The 11,751-nt window shown below is 36.9% G+C and overlaps 1 protein-coding gene across 10 annotated transcripts in view; it reads right to left on the bottom strand.

Moving 5' to 3' along the window:
* The window catches only part of Pign (phosphatidylinositol glycan anchor biosynthesis class N), a 128,914-nt gene that overhangs the window by 27,230 nt on the left and 89,933 nt on the right, over positions 1-11,751 (bottom strand). For 7 of the 10 annotated variants that reach the window (XM_031379741.1, XM_031379798.1, XM_031379781.1 and 4 more), the window contains 6 exons: positions 10,348-10,434; positions 7,367-7,422; positions 6,979-7,054; positions 5,299-5,372; positions 2,940-2,982; positions 574-626 (listed from right to left, as the gene is read on the bottom strand). In XM_031379741.1, coding sequence (XP_031235601.1) covers positions 574-626; positions 2,940-2,982; positions 5,299-5,372; positions 6,979-7,054; positions 7,367-7,422; positions 10,348-10,434 — 389 coding nt within the window. Of the gene's footprint in view, positions 1-573; positions 627-2,939; positions 2,983-5,298; positions 5,373-6,170; positions 6,363-6,978; positions 7,055-7,366; positions 7,423-10,347; positions 10,435-11,751 lie in introns of those variants that run through there. The other 3 variants (XM_031379807.1, XR_004121240.1, XR_004121239.1) reach the window with 3 other exon arrangements.

Genomic DNA, 11,751 nt, shown 5'->3' on the forward strand with positions numbered 1-11,751 from the left:
AAAAAAAAAAACCACGTGGTCAATTATCCTGAGAAGGTATAAAAACTAAGAATAACAATAAAGTGGAAGTGTAGCCCTTTTCTGCTTCATCCAGTTTGTGTGTCTTTGTGTTGCCTGACTTTCTTTTCTTTCTGGCTCATCAAGAGTTAAGAATCTCTGAGCTTCTCACCTGACCTAGGAGTCAAATAGAAAAGAGCCTAAGTAACAAAGTTTCTTTTAATTCCCCTGCTGCTATCAGCAGCCATCAGCTTTTGGTCCCCACTGATGCCACCCTCACTGCCTTCCTCAGTTAAGAACATACAAGGACACTGGAGTTACTCTGAGACTCCAGATTCAGGATTCCTTCTTAAATCTTCCAGCTGACCCAATTCTCTCCACACTAAACATCCATCCTCCTAGCCCACAGCATTCCATGAAAATACCTACCAGTGTGTTCATATCAAGAATTAGAAAAAGATATCCCAACTCAGAGATGTAAGATTTATGCAACTTCCTGTGTATGTTTCAAAGTTTCATCAGCACCTGTATCAAGTCACTTTTAGGAAGTCTTTGTGACTATATGCAATACAATACCTTGTTCCAATATCAAGCCAGCTGCCAGAATCCTTGACCAAGAAGAAAAAATGCTGTAAGAGATAATATAACATGACTTCATTAAAAACAAAGATGATTTAGTTGCAATTTACAAACAAAGTTGTTTTAAGGGTGAATATTTGACATTTCTGACCCCCTCGAATAATTTTCTGCCCAGAATCCACCCTCAACTGCAACTTGTTTGTATTAATAAATAAGCAATTGCCCAAATGCCATAAATGGAATTAAGATTCAGTCAAATGAACACAAAGTGGTATTTATGAATAAGAAAACCAACTAAGGCTAATAAAAATATTAAAAATGCCAAAGATCCAACTGAAGTCACATCATCTGATCATCAACAAATTCACTAAACTGTCTATTATACTCATTGCCAGCGTCTAGAGAAAATTTCCTCAAAAGATGCATAATCTGTTGAATCATTCAAAGCATTATGTATGTAAATCCATGTTTGTGTGCGTGTGTATGTGACAGATACAGGAACAGAATGTGTTTTATAAAAAGATAAGGAGAGAGGGGATATGTTTTGGTGGATGTGTAGTCAGGCACAGGGGGAAAGGGGTGCCTCTGTGGGCCCATGCTGAGGCCTCCCTTCCCCCTGAGGGACCAGCTATAAGAGGGTATAGTATAGAACAGAGGTTATTCAGGGCATGGAGTGGGGAGTTGTGAGGGTAGTAGAGACAAAGAAAGGCAGAGAGAGAGGGAGAGGAAGAGAAGACGAATAGAGGCTGGGCATGAGCAAGTAGAGAGGGGGGGAAGGGGAATGGGAATGGGGAGAGAAAGGGGGGAATGGGAAAGAGGACAGAGCAGGAGCAAGAAGGCAGGAGCAAGGGCAAGAGAAAATGAAGAGTGCACACCTCCTTTATAGTGAGTCAGGCACACCTGGCTACTGCCAGGTAACTACGGGGGGAACCTTAGACAAAATGCTAACACAAGTAAAAAATAGAAATCACATAAAGACAAAATTAGAGAGAGAGAGATTAAGAAAGTTGTTTCTGGGCAAAGGAACTAGCTTGTTAAACACCAGGAGCACAGATCAAGTTTAGTAGGTTCAAGGAAAATAAGAAAAGAAGGATATAAAATTATTCCAGCCAATGAAGCTGGATCAGAAACAGTTTGTCATCTTAAATTGAGAGATTATTCACACAAAATCAACCAGAAACATTCAATTCTCGTCTATTCTTGCCTACTTGTCATTTTTGAATGGCGTTTTTGTTCTAGCATCATGTGTGATCAATTTAAGAAATATGCTAGATACTTAGTTGAAGAAAATACAAAAATGCTCTCATCTAAATCAAGAGGCCAGCAATCAGATTTGGAAAATTACTCAGTGGATATATAGTCAGGTATTAATCATACCTTAAAAGATGCTTGGCTCTCTGCTACTGAGAGGTGATTTCTAGGCCCTTGGAATGCCTGATGAAGCATTTTGCCTGAGGCACTGGTTACCAATCTAAAAAATGATCTATGATGGGACTTTTGGGGATATGGTGTGCTTTTCAACCCTTGAAAGGTCTGGAGATTAATGATCAGTCAAGCCAAGTGTGCTCTGTTGACCAAGACCCATTAAAAAGGAAAAGTGTAGGTGGCTACGTTCCATGTGTATTGTCACACTTTGTGCTGAGGGATAGCGCTGTCTTTACTCCACTGGAGAAAACAGAGACTCTGTACTCTACTTGACATAGAAATTCCTTTGGGTGACTTATCTATATGATCTCACTGTCCAAAACCAGAACTGAGGCTAGAGAAGGATTCTTCAAGTGCTGTGACGGCTTCTAGAGAATTATCAAACCTGGGGGGAGATATGAGAATCCCCGAAATATCCAGAACAGATTCATTCTTTTTGCTAAGACATTACATGCATAAAGACTACCTGTAAGTCCCTTGCTAGAACTTATTGATTATAGATAGCTATTAACTGATAACACTTCCCAGTTGACAAAGCTGAATTTCCCAATTCCTTCATTCACTCACTCCTTCTTCTCCTCTCCTATTTAATCTAAGAAGACTTAAAAAAAAATCAGTATTTCAAAAAATGAGTGATGGGTTATCTAAATCTGAAAATGGATTCTTCTGTTAATCTATGAAAGGTTCATTTCAGACACAAATGAGAACAACCTGAAAGACTAAGCATGAAATGACAGCCTGACTATGTCAAGTAACAGGAAAAATTTTTGACAATTTAAGAACAGTTTCTGCATAAGTACCTACGTAAACAACCATCATTTAGAAGTCAGTATACAAAGATTTCATGTAGAGAAATAATTCAAATTTCTTCCAACTATATAGATATGGAACTTAAGTTTCCCAATCCTACTTACACCAAATATTCAGTAGTGCCTTACCAAAGCCATGATGTCTGATATGATGAGAACAACAAGAAAAAGGCTGAAAAGTAAAGAAAAAAACTACATCAATATAATAGGCATACCTTTCAAATACATTAGAACCCAATTGTGAACACTATCCTCAGGTAACTCAGGGAGATGAAAGCTAGACCATAGGAGTGAAAGGACAGAAAGCAGGGCTGCTGAGAGCACAAAGCAGATTCCCCACACAGAAACCATGCTCACAGCTAGTTTTATTGCTCACAGCCTGAAGCATCCTTAGGCCATCCTCTATCAGGTAAACTTCACATCCTTGTGTCATTTTATGGCCTCTATTCAAAATAAACTAGGCTTTAGGATGAGCCCAGTTATTGGATACTGAAGAACAAGACAAAGAAATGGCAACTAGAAAAGTTCATTTTAAGTTATATGAAAGAAAATAATGCTAACATGGCTTTTCTATCTCACTTTTGTCTAAAACATATTTTAAGGAGTAGGTAAGGAGAAATGGAAGTAGAATCTTCTCATTGGTCTGTTATATTCAACTTACATTTTGGCAGTGTGGGTATAATAAACAACCAGAAGATAAATAAAGCTTCCTTTATCCTCCAGACTTTTAAAACTTCTAAGATGTTTAGCGATAAAACTAAAGCAACTATGAAGGTACAGGGAGAGGAGGGAAGGACATGTACGAGATTTAAGAAGCAGATAAGCAGTGAGGGAAGTTGTAGCCTGACTTCCATGGTAAAGAAAAGAGATTCAAAGCTATCTGTCAATAGGATAATGGATCCATGGAGTTCAGAGGATGGTACATCAAACATGGGGAGCTTCTGACCCACAGGGGAAAGTCAATGACGTTCAGAGCTTAAAGGTCAAAAGACAAGACAGTTTTTAAACTTTGATTTCAACACCTCTGTTTCAGGTCTCTGTATTTAGGGTTTCCTTGCATTAGTCTCAACACAGAATTACCATAAAAAGGCACACAAACACCTGTATACACATCAGTGAGCTTTCTGTTTTCATCCCATTGCCCCCAGATCCTGTATACAAGGCTTATTTCAACTTCCTTCTGAAAAGTCTGTCTACCAACAGAGATGCAGGAAAGCATGGTATGCTGCTTACTAGTTCTGGCTGCATCTAAACAACTGTCACTGTATGATACTGATGAGTACATGTTTTCACTATTAAATTCATGTAAATATTTAAAAGACTACTTTAAAACTAGAAACAAGATTTTCACTATTTCTAAGCAGTAGAAAGAATTATTCTTAGAAAATATATAGCTTATATATAGAAGCATGCTAAACTGAGTTCTAACTTAAGCTCATCAAGAAAACATGCAAATTTATGTTAAAACTATTCATCCTTTTAGCATTGACTGTGCCAGCTTGATTCACTTATAAAACTGCTATTTATAAGTGTTTTTCAGAAAATCTCTGTATAGAGAATCTCTGATGAGGTAATTTTATGCATTTAAAAAAAGTAAATACTTGATTGACAACTCTTCTTTCAGAATATTGAATTTCAGAATATTGACTGATAGCATCAGATATATCTGAAAACACAGAATCTTTTGCCTACATTTTTCAATGTGTATTTTTGTAAATTGTTGATCTACAGAAAAGTTAATGTGAACCCATATAAAATGAAATGAGGTTAACACCTTTGTTTAATAATTTTTTCATTTGTTTTTTTTTGAGACAGGGTTTCTCTGTGTAGCTCTGGCTGTCCTGGACTCACTTTGTAGACCAAGTTGGCCTTGAACTCACAGAGATTCACCTGCTTCTGCCACCCATTTGTTGGGATTACAAGTGTGCATCACCTCACCCAGCTTGTTTAATACATTTTTAAGAAATAAGCTAAGATCTGGGCAGTGGTGGCACACGCCTTTAATCCCAGCACATGGGAGGCAGAGGCAGGCAGATTTCTGAATTCGAGGCCAGCCTGATCTACGGAGTGAGTTCCAGGACAGCCAGAGCTACACAGAGAAACCCTGTCTCGAAAAAAAAACATTAAAAAAAAAAAGCCAAGAGACATTGCAATGATAGCCCTTTTCATTTTTTTAGGTGCCATTATGCCATAGAACAAAAATAATTAACTATAGCATTTAAAATTTATGATTTTCTAGAGTCTTCACTAACTTGAATAACATTCTAATGTTTTACTGCAAAGAAAGCATATTTGTTTGCTAAAAGCCTAAATTAACCAATTTCCTCTAATGACAGTTGAAATCAAATCTAAAAGTGAAAAAAAATCTTAATTTTATAATAAGCTATTTGTATTACAAAGCTTTAATAGCAATCACATGAAATATCTTCACACATTCTCTCATTTATGAAAATAGGGAAACCCAGGGCTTCGTAAGCATTTATCTTACCCTTTTGATGACAGCTGTGTAGTTATCTGTACTGCTTCAAAAGCACACATCACAAGAACAAAAGGAATTAAAATCTGTTTCAAAGAACAACAAATGAACAACAAAATTGGTAACAGGCACCTGAAACATGTTCTGCTTATAGAACAACCTTCAATCTCTCAAATAACTCATATATACCAGTCGATAGGAAACAGAGATAGAACACGAAACTGTCACATAGGAAAGTGAGAACTGATGTAAAAACTAATAACATACAAAGAATAACAGCCAACATTAACATGTATTTCAAATTGAAATCTTCTCTAAATTTTGCACTGTGAGACATTCTACTGATTGATGATGATGTTTACATTTCCAAGAACATATGAAAGAGAATGCCTACAGCAAGTTAGTCAAACAGCCTAGTGTTATGATACACAGCATTCCAGACTTAGTTTGCTATTAGATACTAGAACACCATGAGCATGACTCAGCTATTTTATTATCACTTTTTTGAGTTTAAAAATGTTATTTTATTCATGATATAAGCTCATACTTAATGAAGTAATTTGAAAACATATACAGAGAATAAAGAATGGGTCATGAGAAAATGCCCAGTATCTTTTTACCATTTTTAAAATTACATTTCTATTAGTATAGTAAGAAAGTCAGTATAACTGTTGCAGTAAGAAAACTCCTCTTTCAACAGTTATTACTTATGTATCTGAATAGTAAAATGAACATATACTAACTACATAAAATGTGTCAACAGAAGAGAAATTTGGTAGAGGGAACAGTAAGTACAACCACTATACTGGTTTGAATGAGAAATGTTCCCCACAGATACATGTATTACACTGGGTACTACTGTTACTGTCTGGAAGATTATGAACCTTTAGATGGCCATGTCCTACTAGAAGAAGTACATCACCGGGGCAGGCTTTGAGAGTTTACAGTCTGGCTCCACTTCCTGTTCTCTCCCTCCTTCCTGTGTGCAGATGAAATGTGATCTCTCTGTGTCCTGACTGCCAGGCTGGACTCTACTTCTGTACCATCCTTCATGACAGACAGTGTCCTCTCTGGAACTGTAACCAACAACAAACCCTTTCCTTCCTAACTTGCTTTTTGTTAGGGTATTTTATTACAGCAACAGAAAAGCAACTAATACCATAATATTAAAGACAATTAACTGTATTCCATCATAACATTATGATGGAATTATCCCCAGAAACCTGAACATAAAACTACATAAAACATTAAGCTGGTGCCTGACACATTAAAAAGAATACTCAAATACACATCTGTTGAAGGACTCATCAGCTCTGGGTACATGGAAAAGATGAGAAACACAGTGGCCATCTTGTGGCTAGAGACCCATGGGGTCAGAGAACCTTACCAACTTTAGCAACACTGGAGTTTCCATCACAGCTCCCAGGCAGTCTTTAATTATCTACGATAGGATTTTCTTGGGCTAACAGAATTCTTATTCTTTTGTAGTCAAATAGGTTTAAGAATACGGGAAAAATTAATGATATCTGGAAGCAAGGGTTAGGGGGTTGCATCCATGAGTGCCAAGACTGAAAGACTATCTCTCTTACAATGACAATGACTTTACGAATCTTAATGCCACATGTTATACAAACTTAGTATCACAATCTTTAAATCAATCACTTAATGTAAGTAATAAATTAGAAAACTAACCTTCCACATCATGAGTGCTCCCATCATGAAAGGACTAAACACAGTCAGAAAGCAATACACAGAGGCAAGGTCAAAGCTAGACAATGGTAAAGGGAAGAGTAAAGATTTTAGGATTCATACTGTGACTAAAGTTATATTTTGGTAAGAGGACACTCAGTAATTCTTTGAAAACAACTCTTACTAAAACTGAATCATAGTAGAATGAACAAAATAGGTCTCTATGCTAATCTTCTTTATTACCTATCATATAATACTCTATTGTATAACTGAATATAAAACAAGGAAAGGGACCAGGAAAATGGTTCAACACTTAAGAGCAGTTGCTGCTCTTCTAAGGGACATATATACATACACACAAACCAAAATTAAATAAATATAAAAAAATTACCTGTTAATAGAAGCTATATTTCCAGTTCCAAAAAATGCAGTTAATAAAAAGAAAACCTACACAGTTAAGGAAATATGGACACAACTCAGAATTCACAAATTTCTTTCTTTCCAAATCATTTATTCTTGCTTAATTGTCAAGACAATCTTTCAAGTGGAAGATTTGCAACTCTACATCCAAATCAGGCATGTTTTCTCTATGAGCTTAGGTCAACTCGCCTACAAAGGACATTCTCATTTACCATGAAGGTAGGAACATGAGCTCAAGTCTGTTTGCAGGAACTGAAGTGGAGACCATGGAGAAGTGCTGCTTACTGACTAGCTAACCAAAACCTGCTCAGCCTGCTTCCCTTATACAAGACCATCAGCTCAGGGGTAGCACCACCCACAGTGGACTGGGTCATTAATCAAGAACATTTCCAAAAGGCTTGCCTACTGGCAATCTGATGAAGGCAATTCCTCAACTGAGGTTCCCTCTTGCCAGTGACTCTAGTTTGTGCCAAATTGACAAAAACTAATCACCATACACACAAAGACGGTTTTTACCTACTCCACCATCTTGCCGGCTACATTTCTTGAACTTTGATTTGTATTAAGTATCAGTCCTGTTAGTGTCCACGACTTACAGAAAAGTACTTAAAATGCTGTCAATGAAAGCTCTTTTTTTTTTTTTTTTTTTGGATTTTCAAGACAGGGCTGTCCTGGAACTCACTCTGTAGACCAGGCTGGCCTCAAACTCAGAAATCCGCCTGCCTCTGCCTCCCAAGTGTTGCGATTAAAGGTGTGCGCCACCACTGCCTTTTCAATTTTTGATTGAACATTAGGCATAGGGTTATCTTATACCTAATGTCCCCAAAATTTGACTAGAAAAATTGTAGAAATTATCAATAATTTCAAAAATGTGTTATTATATGTAACTGACATAAAATTTACCAGTCTCAATACATATGAGTAACAAGCATGCTGAGAAAGAGATCATAGACATGCTCCCCTTCCCAGTTTCTCAAATAAAACAAAATATAGAGAATACACATAACAAAAAAGATAAAAAACATGAAAACTTTAAATGTGTGAAGAAAGAGATTAAGAAACATACTAGAATTTGAAGACCTCCGAAGCATATAGCTTGGTAGAATTAACATTGTGAAAAGAGACCTTCCTACCAAAACAATTTACTGATTCAATGAAATCACAATCAGCATTCTCATCTCATTCTTCACAAAAAGAAAATCCTCAATTTGATGTGGAACAACAAAAGACCCAGAATAGCCAATTAGTCCTAGATAAGTGTTTGTTTCTATGCATTTTGCTTATTTTAAGTGCTAAGTGCATCTAAGACCCCAACTTTTATACATCTGTTTCTATTGAGTTGATTTTATTTGATATTAGAATGGCTAGTCCAGCTTGAATCTTGGGACCATTTGCTTGGAAAATTGTTTTCCAACCTTTTACTCTGAGGTAGTGTCTGTCTTTTTCACTGAGGTGTGTTTCCTGTATGCAGCAAAATGCTGGATCTTCTTTACATATCCAGTCTGCTAGTCTATGTCTCTTTATTGGGGAGTTGAGTCCATTGATGTTAAAAGATATTAAGGAAAAGTGATTGTTACTTCTATTATTTTTGTTGTTAGAGGTGGAATTATGTTTGTGTGACTATCTTCTTTTGTTTTTTTTAAAAGATTACTTTCTTGCTTTTTCTAGGGTGTAGTTTCCTTCCTTGTGTTGGTGTTTTCCATCTATTATCCTTTGTAGGGCTGGATTTGTGGAAAAATATTGTGTAAATTTAGTTTTGTCATGGAATATCTTGATTTCCCCTTTTATGATAATTGAGAGTTTTGCTGGGTATAGTAGTCTGGGCTGGCATTTGTGTTCTCTTAGGGACTCTATGAGATCTGCCCAAAATCTTCTAGCTTTCATAGTCTACGGTGAGAAGTCTGATATAATTCTGATAGGTCTGCCGTTATATGTTACTTGACCTTTTTCCCTTACTGCTTTTAATATTCTTTCTTTGTTTAGTGCATTTGGTGTTTTGATTATTATGTGATGGGAGGAATTTTTTTTCTGGTCCAATCTATTTGGAGTTCTGTAGGCTTCTTGTATGTTCATGGGCATCTCTTTCTTTAGGTTAGGGAAGTTTTCTTCTATAATTTTGTTGAAGATATATTTACTGGCCCTTCAAGTTGGAGGTCTTCACTCTCTTCTATACCTATTATCCTTAGGTTTGGTCTTCTCATTGTGTCCTGGATTTCCTGTCTGTTTTGGGTTAGGGTCTTTTTGCTTTTTGCATTTTTGACTGTTCTGTCAATGTTGTCTATGTTATCTTCAGCACTTGAGATTCTCTCTTCTATCCCTTGTATTCTGTTGGTGATGCTTGCATGTATGCCTCCTGATTTCTAATAGTTTCTTCTAGGGCAGAAGAAATTAGACAGGAGTTAAAAGTTGAAAGGAGAATTCAGGTTTAGCTTTAACATTTTATTTATTTATTTATTTTTATTTTTTTGGTTTTTTTTGAGACAGGGTTTCTCTGTGTAGCCCTGGCTGTTCTGAAACTCACTCAGTAGACCAGGCTAGCCTCAAAACTCAGAAATCCACCCGTCTCTGCCTCCCAAGTGCTGGGATTAAAGGCGTGCGCCACCATCGCCTGGCTTAACATTTTATTTTTTAAGGAGTGTGTACATATGTGAAAAAATTCTTAACTGCTAAGTCACTGAATGGTGGAACGTATCCATGTTTACACTGTCACTTTCGTATAGCTAAAAATGTCTTTGTTTGCACTAGTAGGGGTGCTTGCTTCTTAAGCAAGCACTCTATCTATCCTTGAGATGAATGCTTAACACCTGCCATCTCCAAATTATGATGAAAACTATGTATGTGGAAAACTCAAGTTGAGAAGAGAGTTAGCAGCCTCAATCACCACAATTAAGTAACAAGCAGAAACACCTTCTATATCACCTTACTCTATGAAAAATCCAGAGCAAAGGATACGAGGAAAAAGGCCCTACGGATGTCATCCAGATAGAGCTGTCGGAACTGAGCTATATTAGTATTGCAGGTGAACTGGATGCTGGTAAGCTGGAGGGTAACAAGAAAGCATTAATACACAATAGCAATTGGGTTACATACAGACTTACAGACAAATTAAGATAAATCAATACAGCTAAGAATTTATACTATGCCTACAATAAAACAAATACAGAAACAAAACAAAACAAAACAAAAAACCCACAACAGTGAAATAGCTTAAATACAAACCACTGAAAAGTAAAATATGTTAGTAACATGCTAAACAGAGTTACGGTGCTATGGTGTCACTAAAGTGACAGTTGGTCTTGTTCCTACTTTACATAAACATTCCACTTTCAAATCATTATTCAGAGACTTCATTTGTTCCGGCCTTCTTAAATCAGTATTATAATCTTAAAAAGGTGACACAAAGCAAGCATTTACACCTTTTTTAGTCCTGTTAATTCTATTTGCAGATAAATTATTATTTTTCCTTATGAAATGAAAATATTTCTGTCTTTGATAAACGGGGATGTCACTCCATTAAGTAGAGACATTCCTGCTTAGGTCCCCCAAGCCCAGAAAAGAAGATAAAAGAGAGTTGAAAGGAGAACTCTCCCTGCTGCCATATGGGACATAAATACCACCAAGCACTGGCATGCTTTGACACTTTTCTAAAAAACCAAAAGCTGCGCTTTCAGTTAAAAGTAAAAATTTAAAAGCGATGCAATGATCTTTTTTTTCCTGTGATAGTATCAAAAATAATTCTTGACACTTTACCATGATCTGGTCAATACTGGTTTTCACATATACACATCAGTGTAGCTGCTTCTGCAGCAAAAATTATTCTGAATGAGCAGTACCTCTTAGAAGGCAGCTGGAGCTAGGTAAGGGTGGTTGTGCACAAAAGTAATGTTCCTTCCCCTGACCTCAGTAAAGCTAAATATTCTCTCACTAATTTCTCAGATTACCTCAGTTCCAAAACAGATGAGAGACATTACATAACTTTCTAACTCATCATGGAGGTGACATCCTAATCAAGTGGTTGGCTTTAGCCAGTTCTAAGCACAGCATAGTGTGTAAAATGTGGAAGACATGGTCAGAGGCCACAATCACTAAAATGGCAGAATAAGCATCTTGGATTAGGATGGCTAGAGAAACAATGGATACTTAAAGATCACCTATGACCAATCAACTATCAGAAGGGAAGACTAGAGAAAACAGGAGTGGGGACAAACACAGAGTGCATCACCAGACCAGAGCGTGCAAGTGGAGCTCTTGGCTCCCTTGCTCTTGCTCTTGCCCTCTCTCCCTCTCCCTCTCTCTCTCTCTTCCATCCTCCCTCCCTCCCTCTCTCTCTCTTCCACCTTCCCTCCCCTCTCTCTC

This window comes from Mastomys coucha, unplaced genomic scaffold (genome assembly GCF_008632895.1).
Source record: "Mastomys coucha isolate ucsf_1 unplaced genomic scaffold, UCSF_Mcou_1 pScaffold1, whole genome shotgun sequence".
NCBI classification, from domain to species: Eukaryota; Metazoa; Chordata; class Mammalia; order Rodentia; family Muridae; genus Mastomys; species Mastomys coucha.